The sequence below is a fragment of the Pseudochaenichthys georgianus genome, chromosome 21 (genome assembly GCF_902827115.2).
Source record: "Pseudochaenichthys georgianus chromosome 21, fPseGeo1.2, whole genome shotgun sequence".
Classification (NCBI taxonomy): Eukaryota; Metazoa; Chordata; class Actinopteri; order Perciformes; family Channichthyidae; genus Pseudochaenichthys; species Pseudochaenichthys georgianus.
Genome location: NC_047523.1, coordinates 17,137,340 through 17,160,315, shown reverse-complemented (window position 1 = coordinate 17,160,315; position 22,976 = coordinate 17,137,340). Strand labels below are relative to the sequence as shown.

General features: G+C 40.3%; 1 protein-coding gene across 1 annotated transcript in view; it reads left to right on the top strand.

The window, feature by feature from the left end:
- thsd7ba (thrombospondin, type I, domain containing 7Ba) overlaps positions 1–22,976 on the top strand; it is a 198,125-nt gene that overhangs the window by 59,735 nt on the left and 115,414 nt on the right. The window contains exons 6-9 of the mRNA XM_071207105.1: positions 460–618; positions 6,770–6,970; positions 19,443–19,634; positions 21,835–22,066. Of these exons, the coding sequence (XP_071063206.1) occupies positions 460–618; positions 6,770–6,970; positions 19,443–19,634; positions 21,835–22,066 (784 nt within the window). The remainder of the gene's footprint in view (positions 1–459; positions 619–6,769; positions 6,971–19,442; positions 19,635–21,834; positions 22,067–22,976) is intronic.

Below are 22,976 nucleotides of genomic sequence, written 5' to 3'. Positions count from 1 at the left end.
ATACATACTCTCCTATCTTCAAAATGACAACTAACATATATACATATGTTTTCAATTTGAAGACTTTGATGCTTCTTCGTATTTTTCAATATATCTCTCTCTATATATATGCAAATATGTGATGACAGGCAATGGAAACATTCACATTGTGAAAATAAGTCATTGTAGTTTAAAGTTTTTTTATGAAGTGCCATCTTTCAGTGATTGAAATAAATGATTGGGTTTGGCTATTTTCCCATTTAGTTATTTGTTTTAGTATTGTTGTTCCTTATGTGTCTTTTAAGACCTCAGTATTAATCTATTAACTGCATGTTTTAGCAAAAAAAAGAAGTTTGTATTGCTCTTTTCTTAGATTACTTTAATAACTGAAAACCACACAGAGACGCACTCACTCCACCACTGCCTGTGTCTGATCCTGATTTAATCCTGCTCCTTTTCTGTGTTCCTCTTCCTGTTCAGTGTCCAGGCCTGTGATTGGCAGGCTGTGCGCGGGTGAAGACCCCCCCTCGGCCGTTCAGCAGTGCTCCATCCCCTGCCAGCCCCTCTGCTTGCTCTCCCAGTGGTCCCCCTGGGGCACCTGCCTACATGACAACTGCAAAGAACCACAGGGGAAGAAAGGTATGATGGACTTAATTGAGAATGAGAGAGAACAAGCGTTTGGTTTTGAAAGGTTTGCAGAGCCACCTGCAGAAAATAGTAATTATATCTGTTTTAAAACAGAGAATTACTAAAGTGGTAATTAACCCTCCTGTTATCCTTGGGGTCAATTTGACCCCATTCAATGTTTAACGTATCTAAAAAAAATGGTTCACATTTTTTTGCTTAGTATTTCATGACTTTTCCTAATTTAGTGCGGACTAATGGGTAAACAACATAAAATGAACATGAAGATCTTTTTTAAATGTCCTGTACGCACTTTGTACGCATCGGTGTTCTTTGGGGTTCCCAAGGCTGTTTTAGTAGTAAAAACATATAAAAATGTCAACATTTTAAACATATTTGTGTTGATTGTGTAGGATGTTATTGAGGTGACTATTACACGCAAATGTATCATTGTAAAAAAAAACTACCCTCTGCTTTAGTTATTGGTCCTTTAACAACATCAAAAAGATCTTACTTTAACATTTTATCTCAGTGAGATTTTATGGTGATTTATATATTTTTCGATGGTCCTGTTTTCAGAGAAGGGAAATCCTCCTACTGTAAGTATGTGTGCATTGAGTCGTAATGTGGATATGAGTCATAAACATGAACGCTACAACGTTTTTGTCCTGGCTTGAGGCGTTCATGTGACTTTTCCCAGTCTGTAAGTAATTTTCAGCCAGCACATGAATGCAACCCCCTATGTATCAACAAAAGTGAGACTACGTTTGTGTATCAGCCCCTTCATTTGGATCCATTACACATTTAAATGGGTTCTATCTTGGCTTATAACTGTCTTTCATGAATACAAAAAAAATCAGGCCAGTATTTTTTCCTCTTCTCCTACTGACCAACAAATGTAACTAAAATTAATTATTGGCGGGAATTTATTATACTATTTTAGAAAGTCTAGGTTTTCACAAATATCACTTCCTACAGTACCAACAAAGTCTGCTACCATTACCAGTTTGTACGATTATTTACCAATTACTGCTAACATCAGTTATAATCAGATAGCTCATGTGCACATTGGAAAAAGCATACTGTAGCTGCTGTAGCATAATGTAACAATCCAACAAAAAAATGATCAAGGTAATATTTTAAACGCCAACACAAATGGATTCCAAGATGCATCATGCCTTCCAACCGTTTTCCATTAGCTGTTCTCTCCGAATCGTGTCTGACAGATGGACGGACAGAGGGATGGACACAGGCCATCCGAACGACAGATAGCTAGCTAACAAGCTGAGATGATTTTAAATGGACACTGATCATTTGCACAGATGGGCCAGTGGTGAAATCATAAGCACTCAGTCAAAACACAATTAAAGTTGAGCTCTATTGCAGACACTATAGTAGATTTACCATCAGCTGTGCACAGGGAATAATTGCGAGATGAGTACCTTCAATATGCTCAACAAGGGGCTTTGAACTAACATTGTTAAAATAATTTGCGTTACACCATGTTTTAATGTCTATCCAATACATTGCAACAGTGAAACTAGAAGAAAGTGCCGTATTGCTACAGAGAAGGTGATTTTGTCAGAGCAGCAGAGAGGCAGTAAATGTTTGAATTGTAAATTGTTTGTTGATAAGAAGCTGGCTGAAAAGAAGTGTGCCCTGGAAGAAGACAGTACCGCCGCAGAAAGACAGAAAGAAAGCACACCTGTAGTTCAGCTCTCAGTCCCAGGAGGGGTTAGAGGAGCTACAGCAGATAAGATGCCTCCTCTATGCCTGTGTGTGTGTGTGTGTGTGTGTGTGTGTGTGTGTGTGTGTGTGTGTGTGTGTGTGTGTGTGTGTGTGTGTGTGTGTGTGTGTGTGTGTGTGTGTGTGTGTGTGTGTGTGTGCACGCATGCGCTTAAGTATTTGGCGCGCCTGTGCTGTCTGAATGTTCTTGTCTTTTTTCACAGGTGAGCGAGTCTCATATCTGACTGCTTTCAAGAGGCATTGTGTGCATAATGTAGTATGTGTGTTTCAGCGGGTTGAGGAGCTGTTGGTGTGTTAGCGCTGTGCTAAAAGGGCGACGTGACCTCGCTCCTGCCATGAGTAAATGTGCATGAAAGCCCCCTGGGGAGCGACTGAAGTGTGGATTGTTCAGGTCAGTGCCCACACTCCTGACGCTGGATCTCTACGGGATGAGTCGGCGTCTCTCGCAGAAAGTGTCATTAATATATTTCCAAGAGTTCCAGCATCTGCTGTTTCACACAGGGCTCTCCTGTGGCACGGCATCTTTTGATGGCATTCATAAAGATCCACAGTTGATGGAGTATGAAACAAATAGAAAATCACTCGCACTGAGCTCGGTTGTCTGCGAAGCAATGAACAGTTATTGAGTAGTAGGGCGTTGTTATGATCCAAGTCGTTCGCCCGTAGTCCTTGAGCTGAAGGGAATTCTTTGCTTCTATTGAATGTACACTCAGCCTTTATGTTTCACAACATCAGAATAAACTCTGATCCGCCTCTAACCGACAGACCCGCGGGAGCCCAGTGTTCAGCTAGAAGAGCAGACCAGCCTAGGTGCTTATGCAGCTGCTGCTTTGCTCCCCGGAAAATTACACATTTAAATTGCCTCGCAGAAGCTTTTTGTGCTTTTCACATTTTTCCAACTTATCTTGGCCTATCACATTTTGCTGCTATGTGGGAACCTGAATTGAGCACGGGAAGTTAGTGACGAGAATTGTATTAATGCCTCTTCTAGAAATCAGAGCATTTCTGAATAAAAGTATGCTGAAAGTCGCTGGATGGGCCTTGTTTCCCTCAAGTTAAGCATGACCATGAAAGCTTTCAATTATTAAAATCCAAAGGGGCATTCCCACACCAAACTGTTTTTTGCGGTTTGTATCTGAGCAGCAATAAATGCTCTGGGCAATACTGCAATCAATACACACACTCTTTGCTCTGAGAGAGCAGCAGCACCCGGATCGGACTCACACCAGTAGATGGTCATGTGCACAGTGGGCATCCCGGTGTCAGACAGATCCATCGGTAGAGGGAAATAATGTGGGACCTTTCTGTCATGTGTCTGAGCTGTGGTGAAATCAGCATTCCTCAAAAAATTAAAATCTGCTGCTGCTCAAATGATATAGATATATACCGGGTGAGCTGCTGCAGCATAGAGAAGCCATTTTATACAATCATTATTCATCAACAAAGACTGAAGCTTAGTTGGTGATAGATACATTAGATTAGAACATGAGGTGTCCACTCGGGAAGTCATTTTTTCACTAAGAACTATGTATTTCATGTAAAAACAGCTTTTTTTGCCAAGAAAGGAATCGTAAATGTGTTTATTTGTTCTATATTTAGGGCAATTTAACATTAACTCCCCTTTAAGATCCCACTGACATTGTCATGATGGACACATATGATCTGAAGTAAATTCTGCCTAGAAACTGGATAACCAAAACAAAATATAACAGTAAACCAAACATAAAGTATGTTGTTAAAAATGTGCAAAATCTGCAGTTATTTCTATTTTGAATCCCCTTATTCGTATTTACTGAAGCCCTACACTAAGGTGCTGTGCAACTGAGGTAGAAGTTAATTGACAGTCAAGTAAATAAGTATTTTTGGCACAAACAGTCTGGGAAGAAAGCAGAGAAAGTCATACCACTCGCTGCTGCACCTGATTTGTCACTGCAAGCTCCCTCAGGGGAAACTGTAAAAATCATTGGCACCTTTTATTAGACAAACACAGAGGGGGATAGACTTTACCCAGGTCCAATAAGAGACGTCAATGCTAGCCTTCTAATGTTTAGTTCACACAATGTAAACTATTTAGCGACAACACCAAAGATCATTGTTGCAACTTATGCCATGCATGTCAGGTCACTTTACAGGAGCTCTGTTAAAGACCCAACAACATAATTCAGCAAAGCAGTATAAATACATTTGAATTGCCTCCCTCGTCTCCGGCTTGATTGTGGAACATGTTTGAGTATAATTGGCTAACAGCTGGTCCATTGTTTTGTGTTATGTTCGATTAAGCTAATGAAGTACTTATTTTTGAAGGCCTGTAGTCTGTGTCTGTTGAGAGGAAAATGAAAGTTTCAGGAACTAGCAAAAGTCAGATGCACTGATGCATAGTATGCTCTATTCAACCAGTTTTCAGCTTCAGCATCAGTTTACAGTTTTTTTAATTATCATCATTTAATCTATTAGTTTATCGAAATGTGCACATGTCACTTTGATCTACAGTAGAGACCTTTGTTTAGACTTTCCCTAGTCTACCTGAATTGTTTTCCTAACGTTGCTTTGACTTTCCATAAAAACCTTGAAATGTCCTTTATGTTTCCATGTAACTACAAACTGCACCATTTCTAAGACTCAGGTCTTTGCAAAGGCTAATTTCTGTCTTTCAACACAAAGCTATACACTTTCCAACTTTTATTTTTTAACTTAACATTTTGAAAAAAGGACTCTTTTTGTTCCGGCACAAGGAGGAATCCTTTTTCCACTCGTGATCTATCTTGAGAAAATGCAAACCTTTTTCAAAGCAGCTTAAAAAAAAGTATTTCTCTTTTTTTTCCTCCCATCGTTTTGGGACAACATAACATATTTTTCCTATCTCTTTCCGAGCCCTATAGAAATGGGCTGTTATGATGGACATTCCGTTGTTTAACCACTACAGAGACGATCAGTAGATGCCAGTGTGGAGCCTCAGCTGGCAGTCCCACATTTAGAAACAGAAGCAGAAGCAGCAGTAGTGAAAAGACAGTGAGACTCAGTAATTGGAGCGACAGGTGTCATTGTGAGCGGCTTGCCAGTCATTGTAACTTGACCCCAATCACTCTCACTTTCCAGGTATCTTTTTTAACCACCTTCTCCTCAGCCATGCCGGTTTGTTCATTATCTCCCTCACTTCCCATTTCCTCTCTTCTCTCTTGGGAAAAGAATCCAGGTGGAGATCTCTCCATTCATTAATTCAATTAGTCCATCCAAGCCATGAAATCTGTACTCCGTATTTATGTTTCTTCATTAAGGTTTAATTCAAAAGTATAGGTATGTTTTGTGTTTGTTTTTTTGTGTTGAACGTGGGATAAGGAAAGGTTATACATATGTGCTGTTGAAATCTTTTAAACACATTTTTAAACAAACAGCATCTGTTGCAGCAAGAAAACATGAACAAAACGTGTTAAAACTGTCACACAAATTTACATGTGGTAATTTCAAGTCAGAAGCAAATGTTGTTAATAATAAAATATATTTGATATATATAAATATATTTATATATATTATTTATATTATATGAATTCTAACAACAACAAGTAATCTCGCAAAACCAACACAACTTAAAAAGAGGCAAACAATTAAATGTACTCCAATGTGAGTTGCTTTTTCAGTTTCACCAGAAATGTGTCAATTGCACATGCCTGGTGTATCCAAATCCAGGTAAAGGACATTATTTTTAAAGGCACACTCTGGCAGAGTAAATGGATTTCCAACAACCACCCAAACGAAATTATTTCTGGCCCTTTTCCAATATGCTCTTTTTGGGTATATCAAAACTTTTAAAACAGTTTCATGAATTTACCATACATTTACAAAATCAATACAAGGGAAAATTGCATGAAATGTATTTTGAATTTCAATATGTTGCTTAATAATGCATGTGGAGGAAGTGGAAATGGATTTGAGTTTCACCCTATTCAAGCTGTGGACAGCTCCTGATGCTGAAACTGAGTCTAAGAAGTGCTTATAGTACAACAATAAAGATACATTAATTTCTAACAAGAACAGTTTTGCTTTATACAAAAAAATAACACAAATCGATGGTGGTCTTGAGATGGCTAACAAGGTACAAAACACAAACTCTTCAAACTTGTCTTCCCTCACACTCCTGTTTTAATAATTTACTCAACATTTGCATGGTTATCACAGAGCTTATTTTAAGGAGGTGCTGAAGCTGACTATAGTATACATTATGGAACACCTACATAATTGATCACAGGAATAAAAGACAGGTAAAATCTAATACTGTTTTCTATTGATTCACTAAAAGGGGTTCTGTGTTCTTTGTATGAGACAATACTCACTGTTGCCTTATTGTTTTGTATAGGAATACCAATTGCTTTTATGACAATGTTTCCATGTTCTCTTCCTCCCTCACCCTCCTGTTCTCTGTCAGGTTTCAGACAGAGGAGCAGAGAGGTATTGTGGGAGTCCAGCAGTCCTCCGGAGACCTGCCCTTATTTGGTGGAGTCTATCCCCTGTGAGGATCCCGCCTGCTACCTGTGGAAGGTCCAACAGGAAGAAAGATGTGTCCCCAATAACAGCTCCTGTGGTCCGGGATCTGCGGCCCGGAATGTGACCTGTATCAGCGCTGAAGGTAAAGATAACGATTTGTATCATAAAGAAATAGGTAACATAAAAATGGAAACCCTCACACTGAATAGTTTTTTTAATGGTAGTTTAATGTGGCACTCGTTCAGCTAAAGCCTATCAAAAGGAACATTATTGATTCTTCAGGAAGCAAATATGTTTGCTTTGTTGTCCAGAGACAACAATAACACAAGTTTTTCTTTTGTTACTTTTGACAGAGCCAGGCTAGCTATTTCCCTTAGTTTACGGTATTTTGCAATGCTAAGCTAACCTAAACCAACCTAGGCTAACCACTTGGTATACAAATAACATTAAAGTGGTATCAATTTTCTCTTACCTTCTCCGGCAGTGAAGATAATTTAAAAAACCACATAAAATAAAAGTATTTCCTACACATTAAAAGGTCATCAATATTTTCTGCTCAACTCTTAGCCATATGCCATTCGTTCGTATAGTCAAAATATTGTTCTACTGACGGACTAAATTGATTTTTGTCTCCCTCGGTTTTGATTAAATTATTAATATTATAGCTCCATGTTTGTTTCTGTCACTTTAAAAGGGTGATAACCACAGACTGCAACAGTATTTAGACTAGAGAAGTAAAATCATCAATGCTGTGGTAAAGGAACGTGAAGTTATCAGTAACACTGTCATGCATGTACTCTCAGTTATAATTTGATCCATTGTGCTCAGACGTATCCTCGCGTTGCGTGATAGGAACATCAGCGCTAACGAGGCCCGCAATATTCATGAGGGTCCATCACCGAGTTTATGGGCGCAGAAAATATTGGCCTGATTAAAAGTCAGAATCACAGCTTCCTACCAGGCATTAATTGCTCATCTCCATAGATTATAAACCTAATTGCACTCTTTTTTGCCTCTGTTTTATTATTCTGTCACAATGGATGATGTGTATGTTTATCAGGAAGGCAGCGGAGGGTCCACATTTATTAGCAAACAGGAGAGTCTAATGAGTTTTGACAGGACAACCAAGAATTCAGGCTTTGGCGAGTTTGAGGCAAAGGCTTATGAAATTATCTGCAGCGGATTTATTGTTAGAGATTGTTGACAAGTTATTTAATTTTGCTTCTTCAATTGGTTTATTAGATTCACCTTTCAAGCATGGCGAGTTCTTTTCCCATAAACGTCACATAGGTGTCAAGACTAGATTGTTAAGTAATGCAAGTTAAACGCTTACTTTGAACTATTGTTTACAGTTGGTTCTGTATCCTGTTAAACCCCAATTGAAGTTGTCCAATACAATTCCAAAACACTGTCATTACCTTGTTTTATTTCCATCCTTAAGATTTAATTTAAACAAATCATGCTTTCCATTTCTACTCGGACACTATACTTTGAGTTTATTTTAAAATATGAAATGGCTGTTTTGTATCATTTGATGAGTACATATTGTTGTAGAAATGAAGCATCTTGTAGTTTGTTTTTACAGTTCCTCTGGTAAAATATGACTTTAATGAGGAAAGATGTTTGGCAAGAAGCAGATGTTGTGTTGAGGATTTGAGACTGCTAATGGTTTCAATTAATTATTTTCAAATAAAATGCACCATCTTCATGCCCATAACTCCTACTAAACCCTAACAAGTATACTATTTTTCAAATGTTTTCTTTACTAAGATGAATGATGAATCAGACTGTGACAAGTTGCTATGATTATTATTTTATCTCAGTGCGCACTTCTGATTATGGTTAAGATTTTATAAACATAGAATACGCCTTTAGTTACTCTTCTGTTTTCTGCTTGACATATAACATCCGTAGACCTCTGAGAAAGCACTCGCTAATTGCTATTTTGCTATCTGTCCCTACATCCAGACTCGACAGAAAGCTCTCCCTTTCAGCCTTGCCACAACAAGAGATGATGTACAATTTGTCTTTGTTATACTGAAATGTTGGAAAAAGGCAGAAATGCTTCGCTACTGCTAAAAGGTTCAAGGTTTTAAAAAGACTTTTAAGGTCAGAGATTATTTAAAGCTGCAGAACAAAATATTCCCAATATCAACACAAAACAACCTTTATCATATATTATATATATATATATATATATATATGAAATATACATCTTACTGTATACTATATAAAAGGAACAGTTCAGCACACAGTTGAAATACGTTTGACCTGGCCTTCTCCCACTCTCCTCTCATCTTAAGTCTCTCAGGGTGAATAATTAATACAAACAGCTAAATAAAGAACACAAAAGCAAAACATAACTGACCATGGCGGCCACTTCACATGATTACGATAGTTACGTATGTAACTACGGTTCTATGAATAGCACTGAATATCTATAGGTTACTTACGTAACCCCAGTGCTCAGAGTAACATGAAGTGAGATGTCTCACTATGGGATGCGCCTCATCGCGGAGCAAACAGAAGCATCAATCTCATTACGCCAATCCTGATTGGCTGGTGATCTTGACGTCAACGTCAGGGAATCACCCCCTATAAGTAGCTTGCGCCACGACGCATGCGTCATTCAAAATAAGCACCTCTTCTCGCTTCACCATAGCAAGGAGGGCCGTCTGGTGAGACATCTCACTTCATGTTACTCTGAGCACTGGGGTTATGTAAGTAACCTATAGTTCTCATTCATAACACTCCGTTCGATGTCTCACTATGGGAAATTGTAGCTCCCGTATTGCCAGACGAGCTTATCTCGAAAATCACCAACCAACCAGAACTTAACAGGTAGAGTCCCGACTCAACAAGGTGCCCTGGTGAGGGTTAGCCCAGGACACAAAGAGTTGGTCATTAAGACGAAGCTCCTTTGATCTGTCCATATATGTGCGTAAAGCACGGACTGGACACAACAGATCCTGCTGCTGTTCCCCGGAGGAAACCAGCGGCGGAGGAAATGCCTCAATGTCAATCGGAGTACACGAACCAACCACCTTTGGTGTAAAGGCAAGGTTGGGCTTCAACAACACAATCGTTTGCCCTGGGGCGAACTGAGTGCATGAGGGATGTACAGACAGTGCATGAATATCGCTGACCCGCTTGGCGGATGCCAGGGCCAGTAACAGCACTGTCTTGAGTGACAGATGTTTCATGTCAGCTCCTTCCAGGGGTTCAAATGGGGTCATTCTGAGCCCATTTAAAACCACTGCCAAGTCCCATAAGGGCACCAGCGACCTGGAGACAGGGAGGAGCCTGCGCGCTCCCTTCATAAAACGGCAGACCAAAGGATGTTGGCTAGCCGTCTTACCCTCAAAGCCCACATGGCATGCAGCAATAGCAGCCAGGTACACCTTGATCGTGGAGAAAGCTCTGTGTTTATTGATCAAGTCCTGTAGAAATGATAAAATCACCCCGACAGGACATTGAAAAGAGATGTGTCCTTCTTGAAGGCACCACTCCTCAAACACCCTCCACTTACAGTCGTAAAGAGACCTGGTGGAGGAAGCTCTCGCACTCTGAATAGTGTTTATCACCTTCGGAGGGAGTCCCACTGAATTCAGATTGTACCACTCACGGGACAGGCCCATAGTGCCCCACGCTCTGGGCGTGGGTGAAGGATCGCCCCCTCCCGCCTGAGACAATCTGTCCCTGCGTAGTGGGGGCTGCCATGGCTGCCCGCACCACAGCTGATATATCTCTGCCAGCCCATACGGCTAGGGGAGGGGAGGGGAGGGGAGTGAGCACAATAGTAGTTACTGTAGCGTGAGCACTCTGCTAACTAGGGTGAGAAAAATGAAGTCAGTTAATGGTATATCTGCCGTGAGAAGAGAGCGGGAATACTCTCTCCACTAGCGCCGTAGCGAGTTAGCCTGAGCGAGAGCACTCTGCTAACTGAAGATGGAATGGGTATTAAACCAACTGTGTGCAGTGAGAGGGGAGCGGAAACACTCTCTTCTCTAGCGCTGTAGCAAGCGAGAGCACTCGGCTAACTGGAGGATGGAACAGGAACCAATTGTGTGCCGTGAGAGGGGAGCGAAGACACTCTCTTCACTAGTGCCGTAACAGCTAGCTTGAGCGAGAGCACTCAGCTAACTGGAGGATGGAACAGGTAAGGAACCAAATCTGTTTAGTGAGAGGGGAGCGGAGACGCTCTCTTCACTAGTGCAGTAACAAATTAGCTTAAGCGAGAGCACTCGACTAACTTGGACACAATTATCTCATTAGCTTGAGAATAGATAGCACAATCAGCAATAAATGGTAGCGATCTCACCGACTGACGTGCAGGAGCGTCCGCTCTTTACCGGTCCGGAGCTCCTGGTGTCCGAGCGGTGAACACCGCGGTCCCCTCCCTTGGGAGGCTGATAGCTTGTCGCAGCCTTTGGAGGGCGAGCGTTTTCTAGCCCGTAGCTCCGATCGAGACGATCACAAGGCTACAGGTAGCGATGAGCTAGAATCGAATTTTCAATAATCTAGCTTGGCTTCTACTCATAAAGTAGTAACCTGTGCAGCGAGAAGATGAAAAAGGACTGAACTCGTTGACAACACCGGAACTTATGCCTTCCGGGGTCAAATGAGGTCACACGTGACTTTGTTGATATAAATATTCGACCTGCGCATGCGCGAGACAGAAGATATTCAGTGCTAAGCACCACCTCTGGTGGTCAGTAAGGATGAAATAGAACTACCATATTCTCAAAATATAAACCAGAACAATCTGAATGCCACAATAACTATTTTTCAGTTGTGAAAGGGCTGCTTTAAAAGGACATGCACAAAAACCTGTATAACACACTACAGGAAAGGAAAACCATAAAAACCATAAAATGGCCTCTTTAATTACTTTGGGGAAATAATAATTACAGACATATTTGGTGGGTATTAGGTATCAAACATTCAGTGCATTCATATTATTCTCATAGAAATTACATAGAACAGATCATTTTAGTAAAAAAAGAATTGAAAACTTTAAACAGTTAGAATTGTATAAGGATTAAAATTACAGATTGAACTGAATACACTGTTTCAATTGTAACCAATGTTTGTTAAAACAAGTGTTTTAAAACCCCACTCATCTTGGATACTTTTAGCCACAGTTTCATTCAAAATTAAGTTAAACTAACGACTGTCCGTGGATTGGTAATAGCTTTATCTTCTAAGCTTTATGTCCCTGTGGTGGGATTTCTGTGAAGAGTTTTAAATAACATGTTACAGTGTTTCACAGTTCTTTGGAAAGAGCTGTGGGAGTCTGGAGCTGCTACGGCAGAGATGTGTAGACTGACAGTGGAGAGTAAAGTGCCTGCATACACAGGCACTGTTGGCCTGTTGGCTTCAATCAATTTCACTTCCTAATGCTACAAAGAAAAAGATGACAAGATGAGACAGGTGGAGAGGAGCGAGAGACAGGAGAGGAAGAAGTGGCAATCCTGCAATGATAAAAGGATTGTATACCATAATCTGATATGATGTCAGGAAGCATCTGTGATTTGTGTGCGTGTCAACATATTAGTATAGAAGCAGCTTGCCTTCTAATCCTCCAAACAAATCAGTTGGCTTGTCTTTGTCTGAAGCTATGTTTTAGAGGAGTCACAGATGATTCAGCTGGAGTTCAGAGCTGTTTATGGATCAGAAGGGAAAGTTCTCTGGGAAGAATAAACAGAAAACAGAACCTGTTTGCAATCCAGCTCATGTAGGCTTGCCCTGTCTCTCAGAGGAAATCTCGAAATAAGTCAGTCGCTCAGTGTCCCGCATCTTCAGCCACAGCTTGTTCTCTTATTCACGTAAAGTCTGCTTTATGCTCCATTCATCCAGCGTGTGGAGTTTTAAATCGTAACCACTGGAGTCATTTACCTCACTGTGTGGTCAAGAGTGGCTGAATATTTATTAGGGTCTGAGACCAGAGGTCGCCGAAGACCCTATTGAAATCGGTCGCGCAGCGAAACACACCCAAAAACAGGGAAAACGACCGGCAAAAGCACAGAAAAGATTCGGAAATCATGACGGCTGATAGGCCACGCAAGCCCAGTCACGTGGGCGGAGTCACGTGACTGCAACTTGCATAATTGATATCGTTATGATCAATTTAGTCGTTCGCAGAGCGAGCGATAACCAAGCAAAGCCCAAAAAAACAGGGAAAACGAGGGGCAAAAGCCCATTAAAAGTGGCCTAAGTCATAACAGTAGGTAGCCCACGCGACTAGCACATTATTGATATCGGACCGATTATTTGTTATGATTATTATTTGAACACTTTGCGCACACTTTTCACCCCCGCAACATATGTGAAAACTCAAATTTTGCACGCGCGTCAGAAGTGGTGAAAATTGCGATGTGTAATAGGTTCTGGAACCATATGTCATCATATGCCGTTGCCATGGCGACAGATCCCTCGCCATGAAATATGGTGTTGTCATAATTCAATGGAAAATCGTCCGAACGGCACCAGACTTCAGACTATCATTAGTGGTCTGGCCCTCAACAGTTCTCCGTCCATTATGGGATGTCATCATATGCCATTTCCATGGCAACAGATCCCTCGCCATGAAACACGTAGTCGCTGTTACTCCTATGAAAATGGTCCAAACGGCACCAGACTTCAGATGATAGCTAATGGTCCGGGCCCTTAACAGCTCTACGCAAATTATGGGATGTCATCATATGTCGTTTCCATGGCAACGCATCCCTCGCCAAAAAAAACCGTGTTGTCGTAATTCAATGGAAAATCGTCCAAACGGCCCCAAACTTCACATGTGTGCTAACCGTCAAGCCCTCGACACATATATGTATTAGTTTTGAGATTTCTTCAAATGTCGTTGCTATGGTAACAAAATGGTCACCGTGAAACACGGTTTTCTCATAACTCCAGTTAACATGCTCCAAACGGCACAAAACTTCACAGGTTTCATAACGATGCAGCCCTCAACACATCTAGGCGTATTATGGGGGGTCATCAAATTCCGTTGCCATGGCGACAGATCACTCGCCGTCAAACACAATGTTTGTGTTACTGCTGTAACTCAAAGACATTGTCCGATCGGCCTGAAACTTCCCACGTTTTCCATCGGCCGAGTCCTCGAGACACCTAGACACACACGTCGACGTGCGGACAACAGCCTGCGGAGCGTCGAAGACCCGCTCAACGCTGCTTGCAGCTTTAATTAGATTTGAAGTCAAAGTGTTTTAACATGGCCTTTAATGTATGCTTTTCATTTCATTGTGCTTGCTCTCTGTGTTCTACTATGTCTTCCACTTCCTTTTAGATGAGTTGTAGTTGTTTTTATTTGCTCTATAAATAAAGCTAATCGTCTTAAATGATGGGATTCACATTGGCTGTCCCCCCCACCAAACACAATGTGAAATGGTGAATTCTGAATGTTGAAATCCTTAACCAGGCACTTTGCTGTCAATTTTAGCCTGCGATAAATATAAATGCTCTCAGTTCCTCTCATGAATTTCTGAGGGCAGGCGCATGTGGAAAGGTCAGGCTTGGCTGACAACAATTGTTCGCTGTCCTTTAGAAGGTGCTCCATTAGGACCACACTTTTGCACTGAACATAAAAACTGCTGACCTTTTTTCAATGGTTCAGTTTATTGTGTGTATTGAGTCACTTGGAGCATGGGGTTCACAATGCTCCCAGTGTGCAGCTGCATTTGTTAGATATTTCATGAAGATATTCCAAAGAAAAACAAATGGTTAGCTGTGAAAATAATTTGTAGATGTGAAAATATATTTACACAAAACTGCAGGAACCGTTTAAGCCCGTGAACTTCAATGAAAAGAGAGGCGCCAAAGAGATATTGAGTGTTTTCTCCACTTTACTCCTTGATTGAGTGAGCATTTATTTTCCAGTTTCTCAGCCTAAAACTACTCTGCATTTCAAATCTTAAAAAAAAACTTTTGAAGCTGTCAGGGAAAGTGTATGCCTTTGAAGGGGGAGAGACGGCACTTTCCCGACAAAGTTTATCTGATGGGGTTTAAAATATTATCTATGGCTGCTCAAGCAATCAGAAAATATCCTCTATCACTCACAGCCTGGCTTTTATTGCTCAGGAAATACATGAGGTAATTCCTAAAGCCCCTCAGGTATGGATGAAATGGTGTTATTTACTCTTTCAGATCTTTCGGCTCTCAGTAAATGAGACTATTATTATGTTAATACCATGGGGGATTGTACTTTTGTTCTAATTATAAGGCTTTTAATATCCTTCTTTTGTTATTTTTCGTAGCTTTGTTGCTTTTTCTATTTCACTGCAATTGCATTTTCCAAATTATTTCAATACATTTTGCATAAACCTTGCAATATTCTTGTGAATACGTACTTTTCAATGAGTCAAATTAAGCTGCATACACATTAGCATTTGATTTGTCTGTTTACAAAGGCAGGTGGCAGGAGAAAGATTGAACACTCATGTTAAGAAAAACACAATTATCACCCTTATTCTCATATGTGTCATAAGTGGCTAGGGATTTGCCTCTCATGCTGTCTTTGACAATTGTTGCAAACTGCCATAAAATAAAATGGCATCTCACACAGAGAGGCTAATGGGTGCTTTTTGTATTCCCTTAACGTTATTGGGCTGTAAACTACTTCAAAGAAAGAAAGAAAAAGTGCTGTGTTCGCCCGACCCGATGCATTTTCTGCCCTCAGGCTTGGTGAAGTTGTTTTGACAGCTCCCACTCTGCACAGCCAACAGTAGAAGTCAGTCCCATTTCCCAGCACTAAGCACACACCACGGGGCATGCTGACTCCAACATATTGGGTGCACCTGTGACTGACAGCTGACAGAGATGCATGTTGGCCAATCTTCCCAAACATACTGAGGCTCTGACATTTGTAAACCCAATATCCCAGCAGCACTGAATGGTAACCATCAGCCTCAACTGGTCAATATTACTCTATGAATATACTGTAGGAAAGCAGCACTAAACTTTGCTGTGAGACTGAACTTATATGATTGACAGGCGAAAACAGAAATTAGTGACCCAGGCTACTTTGATGTCAGAGTGATTTTCTACAATTTCCCTATTTCACTGCCAGCTTTGTCTTAAAAAGTGGTGTGATTATGAACTTTTAAGCAAAGGCGAGCATTTTTTCTACCTGAATATTAACAATGATGAAGATGAATTGGTAGGTGGGCGAGCAAAATGGGAATCATGTTGAAATTGCATGCAGTATTATATCTGAGTAAGAGCCCCAACTACAGATCCCAGTATTAATAATGCAAAAGGACCCCTAGGGCAGCCATCTATTTGCAGAGTCCTTCCCCCCCCCCCCCCCCCCCCACACACATGTAGTCTCACACACTCACAAATACACCAGTTGTGTATAAGGAGTCATGTTTTCATTCCATTTTTCTTTAGGCACTGTTTCTAGGCAAGTCGTTTGTTAGTTTTGTTTGCTAGTCCTTTGTGACTCTCAAGCAGAACATTTGTTTAATAATTACTCATTTTTCCACTGTTGGCAATAATACATCTAAATAATTCCTGAAAAACAGCCGAGAGCAGGAAACCTGACATTTGTTCGCATGACATAAGCGCTGCATAGTCTTTTGCACATTGGTTTATGGATCACCAAAAGTATTAATATACATACAGTATATCAAAATAGCTTCCTATAATGTTGCCTCAGTAAGGAGGCTTAGCTGAACAAACATAGGGTTTGTATTCTTGCACACCCCTTTGTGCACTATTGTGTGAGGCTCTGGCTGCCTTCTGCTCTTCTTCTGGCAATGCGTTTTGCTGAAACAATACATCCATTTAACAGTATTGTAGCGGCTATTTGGCTTAACAACTGCTACCATGTGTTTGCAAATGGGAGAAAGAGAACGAACCCATCGTGTTTTGTTCTGTATGCAGAGTATTAATTAAAAACAATTAAAATGGACATTTAATTTGCAGCTCATTCAGGGAATAGTGGCTATATGAATTGTTTGTATCTCATAGCTTTGAAAAAAATAGGAGTCTATGTTTCCTGGAGGATTTCACATGTAAAAAGCACACATTGAGTAGCCTTGGATATGCCATTGTCCAATGTACAAACATGTCATTGTGCTTTAAATAAAGTGTTTATGTTTGTCTCTTTTGTTTGTTTCTGCTATGTCCTGAATTATGAAACGTGTTGCTTGGGAGCTCATGTTGCTTTTTCTTAATATACTATTTAGATCTATTTTTTTAGAACCAGTATTTTTGAACGGCATTGATTTGACAATTCATTTTAAAATACTGTGCTACATTTATTTGTATGGTATAAATTTGCAGCAAACAATTATTGTCAGAGTTACATAAATGGTAAAGTAAGGCTTCAATTATGATTATATTTGGATATCCTACCTGAAAATAATCGTTTCGACATCTCTGTTCTTAGCGTACACTTGGAAATATTCTTCAAGCATTCCTTGATACAGTAAAGGTTTTATTTAAGATTACATTTTCAAATTGGCAATTCCTATTACTCTCTTTTATGCTCACATTCAGGGGTCCATGCTTTATACACCTGAAATAATAACCTGGTGGGAGCCATGCTGAGCAGAGACAATAGATTTGCCACAGCTAAAAATCTCACTTCCAGCTCAAAATAATTATGTAAAGTATCAGTAACATTCATATTCAAGTGCAGCTGCCTCCAGAACTTTGCTCAGCTGGTGTAGTTGGAGATGTATAATTATAATGATTATTCACTTCCGGAAATGTTCCATGTAATTTATTATTGTACTTTATAATACTTACTCCATCGTGTACTTCCGAAAAAGTCTCACTTCCACAAAATGCATCAGCTCTTCTGTTGTTATTCTTATGTCTACTTACTTACAAAAGGACTAATGCTTCCCACACATTATCCTTTTGGGACTTCCCCACATCTTCAAGCAGACTAACATCTCTGGCTGTACACACACCAGTTACTTTGATGGCTGGACGTCTCTGACGCTTTAACTTCACGAGTGAAAGGTTTTCAAACTCCCCAAGGGAGTATTTCCCATCTGTCTGATGAGGCGACACCAGCGTTTGCTCTCTCCACTGCCCTCCTCTGCATCAAGGGTACTCGCTCAGAGAAGAAAGAAAAAAGAGAAATTGATGACAAATCTGCCCTGGGGTTGTTATTGTTAAACCATATAGCATGATGTAGTGGCAGAGTTCATCCAAGTTAATGATACTGCAGTGTGTATACAAAAACAATGCTTCTGCTGCTGCTGGCATTGTTTTGACATTAGGATGGCATCCATGTTTCTGAAATTGATCTGATTCTCTGTTGGGCAGAGAAAGACTGTCTAAAAATATGTTCAAGTCTGACAAAAATACAAGGGATGTTTTTGTTTTTTACCAAGGGAATTAATGTGGGAATATCTAATTTCAGTGTTTAAGTCATTATCACGGCAGTACAGTAAGGAGAAAATGCTCTGTCATTTCTGTAGCTGTTTCAATCCTGGAAGCTGTGATAAATATTTAATAGCATGACTGCAAGATGAAAGCTGAAGGATAGCTTTTAGAACTAGCTCAGAATACCAATTGGATGGCCTGATAATTTTCTTTAGACAAAATGAAGTTCTATTTTTGTTTGACACAATTTTCCTAACGCTCAAAAAGGATTCCTGCCTTAGTTTGATGTGAATGAAAGGAAATGTGTTTATTTGTACATTTCAAACCCTTCCAAAATAGAAGAAAAACTCAAATAGTAATATTTGAGTCTTACACTTGTTACTAATAACAACCACCTTCAGTAAGCCTCTTACTCACCTGCATTATCATGTTTTCATATTTAGATTGTATTTAGAGTAAGCCTGATTATGTTTACGCCTGGCATCAACATTGCTACAGTGTCAACAATGAGATCCCATCATCATCTATTTCCATGCCACGACTGCACACCTCTCTCTGTACACCTCTCTCTGCACACCTCTCTCTGCACATTCCTCTACCCTGACAGAAAATGGTAAACAACTGAAACCCTTGACAAGCAGAACATGTCAGAGAAGTAGTACTCTGTGTGAACTCCATTTACACTATATTTTTCAAGGTGTTAAGAATAAAATCGACCTCCTCTCTCGTTGTTTTGTGTATTTTGTTCACAATTCATTTGTCCATAGTTTTTTCATATGTAGGGCTTACATTCAGTTTAATTTGATTTCCTTCCTGATTATTTGATTAATTGTTGGGTTTCTGAAATGTCAGACAGCCAAGCTCAAGAAGACGTACTTTAATATCCTTAAACCAGACACAATTCACATTTAAGAAGCTGGAATCAGATAATTTGTACTCTTTTGAACTCAAACTGATTATTATAGCTGATGATAATTAAAAAATTGACAACCAATTTATTAATCTTTGCAACTCAGTTTACATATGTATTTTAGGCAACTGCTACTGTATGTAGATTTTGACCTAGCCTGTTACATCTGTTATAATGTTACACATGTCTGTGCTTCTGATATAACCTTGCATCCTTTACCGGAATCAGGATTTGAAGTCTTTTCTGATTGCTGTCTGATAAAGTCAAGATGCATGTAGTGTAACTGGTCTAATCATGATTTATATGGAACCCATCTCAATTGCATCTGTCCTGTCTTCCTCAGGGGAGGATGTGCCCGTTGCTCACTGTGTAGACGACCACCCCCCCACAGCAGTGTCCTGCGAGGTGGCCTGTCCTGCAGACTGTGTGGTTGGCCCCTGGTCGTCCTGGTTACCCTGCTCACACAGCTGTGCCACCAAGACAGCCGAGGGTCGACAGAGCCGCACTCGCACTGTGCTGGCCATCCCAGGGAACGGTACTGCAACTTCTCCACAGTTTCTTTCAAACCCTTTTCCACCGGAAAAATACAAGACTTTAGGTGGGAGAGGAACACATTTTTACATGCCGTTTAGTAATTCTCAGTTACATTTAATATCTACACTACAGTTATACTGCTCATGGAAGATTAAACAGGATATTTGAGCACAACTTGGTTGACAAAACAGGTGTATTACTTAAGGGGAGCCCCATCAATTATTCACCTCATTTTCTTTTTTTAAAGATATTATTCAAGCCAAAGAACGCCTTAATTAGAGTTATAAGGGTGAAAGGGTGCCTGGGAGTCGAACTTGCATAATTGACAGCAGACATCGCAAATGGGACGCTAACTCTAAAATACAGCGCCCTACAATTCATGGGAAGTAATACTAATACATTGCAGTTAATGATGTAATTTTAGGTTACATCTCCAACTGAACTGCCTTTGGTCATGTTGCATTATGGTTAACGTAGGCTGCAGATTTTGGCAGGAGTGCAATGCTAAATCAGGGGCATACTCTTTTTGTATTACCATCTGTGGTACAGATAATAGATTGCAGGATCCATGATAAATTCCCACTTGGAGGAGTCAAAACTAAGAAACCTAAAGTTTAACTTGGCAAACAAAAAATAAAAGTGAATTGAGCCAAAGAGTGCTTCACCAACACAGTGGGATTATTTTGGCTTTTATTTCTGTCGATTTAGACATTTTTCATCCTAAAGACATTTGAGTTGACCATCCATTATCCCAGGGTCTTTCTCTGGCCGGTATTTTTTTTGTACTTCAAACGTTGGCATCTTTGCAGCTAGCTGCTACCCATTAATCCCTGTAACCAAACGCCTATCTGCAGGAGCAGCTGATGAAAGAATCTTGCAGCTTAAGCCGTGTTTCACCCTGGGTTGTTTAATAGCATGTTGCTGGCTATCTGCTTGCTGGCGGAGGCATGTGTGTGTGAATGTTTGCTGTAATTTGGTTTATGTGCCTACATGTTGCGTGTCAGTGTGGAAGAGCTGGTGGATAGGAAACAGACAGTTGGTTCAGTGACAAAGTCATCCTCGCCCCTTCTGTGAGTCACAGTTCACTTTAGTGCACTTACTCCTCTGCAGATGACACCTCTGATGCTACTCCTAGAGAACTGTCCCTTGTTTCACCTCTAGGTAGATTGGACAGATCCCAACCAAAGTGGTCCCAAGTATATTGTTAATAAATACCCCCCACCCAATGTGTACTTGTGGTCTTTGCGCTCACATTTACATAAATGTGTACAGTATGTGACACATCAATATGTTAATCCTTTGGATGATGTGATCAGTTGATCATAAAACAGTACTTTATTTCGCCCAATACGTACACATTAAAAAGAAGGGTGAGATCTGAAATGACACATTAGGATTTAAAAACCTATGAAATAAAACAAAAAGTAAACATTTTCAAACACAGATCATTTGTTTTCATTAAAAACACATTACATTACAAATGACTTATTTCCACAGTAAAGGACTGCTCAATTACCACATATTTGCACATTTGTTACTTCTATACACTACATGTGAGCGTTCACCTCAGCATGATCCTATTGAACTGGCGATGTCACCTTTCTACAAATGGAGAAGGTATGAGTCACTTAGGAGGTGATTATAATGTCTCACTGTGGTGATACTTTGCTGTGTAAGCCAATCGAACAGCCATTTTGAGTTTAAATACAGAACAGTATAGTATGTTTTCAAACTAGACTAAACTAGAAACGTGACTAGATATATGGATCAGGATACAAGTAGCAGGGGCTAGAAAAAGCAGTGGGATTGTGGGAAGTGTTTGCATTTGCCTGTTCATTCTGTTACAGTAACCTTACTGTCACTTTTCATTTGTTATACAAACTTGTTGTAACTTGTAAAGTGTCTGCTCAGCTAACCCGGACACACATTTGTTTTGTAGCTGTGCAGCCAGCGGTCAATGATAATATTAGCATTTGACTTCCAGCTGCTAACTGCAGCCTGTTACTTTAGAAGAAATGTATTTTATATTCAGTGCCAATCACATGCAATCTGCATAATGATCCTGCTTTTTTAGAAGGGCATGAGCAGTTGCAGCTTGTTCGTAAACACAGGAAAATCCTAAAATACTCAGCAGTTATAGAGTCACTCATTAGTGTTCATGTCTGTGACTCTGTGGTTGTGTCCTGTGTTCCGGTGCCCAGAGGGGAGGGGGTGTCCTGCAGCTCCAGCCCTGGAGGAGTGGAGGGTCTGCAACGACCACCCTTGTATGATGCTGTATTGGGAGGCGTCAGCGTGGGGACCCTGTATTGAGGATTCCCCCATGGACCTCAATGGAACCAGCTTCCTGAACGGGACTCTCACCTGTGCCATGGGGGTTCAGATCCGCAAAGTCAGCTGCATAAAGAAGAACGTTGGACCTGTCACAAGTAAAAGGTAAACTCTCTGACCTTAGCCAATTACTAATGTGTTATTTCAATAGAGTGGTGCATTGCAAGGGCTTCCCTAGAGGAAAATACATTTAGTTATGGATTTTATAATATTGCAGAAAATAAGATCTGTGGCAAGTAGAGATCTAACACAGTTTGTTCAGCAGGATAATCTCCGCATATTAACAACACTTTTGCGTAAATGCAACCCGACAGCATTAGATGTACGGTAATGCTATAAACACACTACATGGTGGTTGTATTACTTCTCATCAACACCGCTAAGCTAAAGGTGGACACGTGGTCTGCTTTTGACACTTAGCAACTTCCCTTTTTAAAGACACCTTCAAAAATTCCCAAGTGGGCTGTTTACTGACACGCTTTATTTCAAATGAGAAAAAGTATAAATCATATAACAAATTGTGTAAGCCTGTATTAACACCCTATTGTTGTTATTGCAGAGCCTGCCTTTGAGACAAAGCAGCCCACAAATGCTACGATACTAACTCATTTCTGGGTTTAGGACTCATTCCTGCAGCAATGTATATGTTCTCCACATCTATACGTTAGCATATTATCGAGTTTTTGCACATACGTTCAAACATGCAATGATTTTTTGAACGAGGTGAGGGCAGCACTGTGTCTTTACAGCTTAATGTGGTGGGCATGTCGTTGCAGGCATGTTTTTCAGGGTCTGTTGAGAGGTGAATCAATAACTTCTCCTTCTTTTCTCCTGTTACCTTGGGATGGTGTTGAGCCGGTCTGCTCACACAGTGTTTGCATTACTGTAACACTTGACTTTTTCCTCGGTGTCCTTTGTCACGACAAACTTTGTGTCACTTCAGATCTAGTTGTTGTAAGCATTGAGCAGGTGTTCTTTTTTAACTATGTACTGATGGTAGATCAATGTAGTTTCA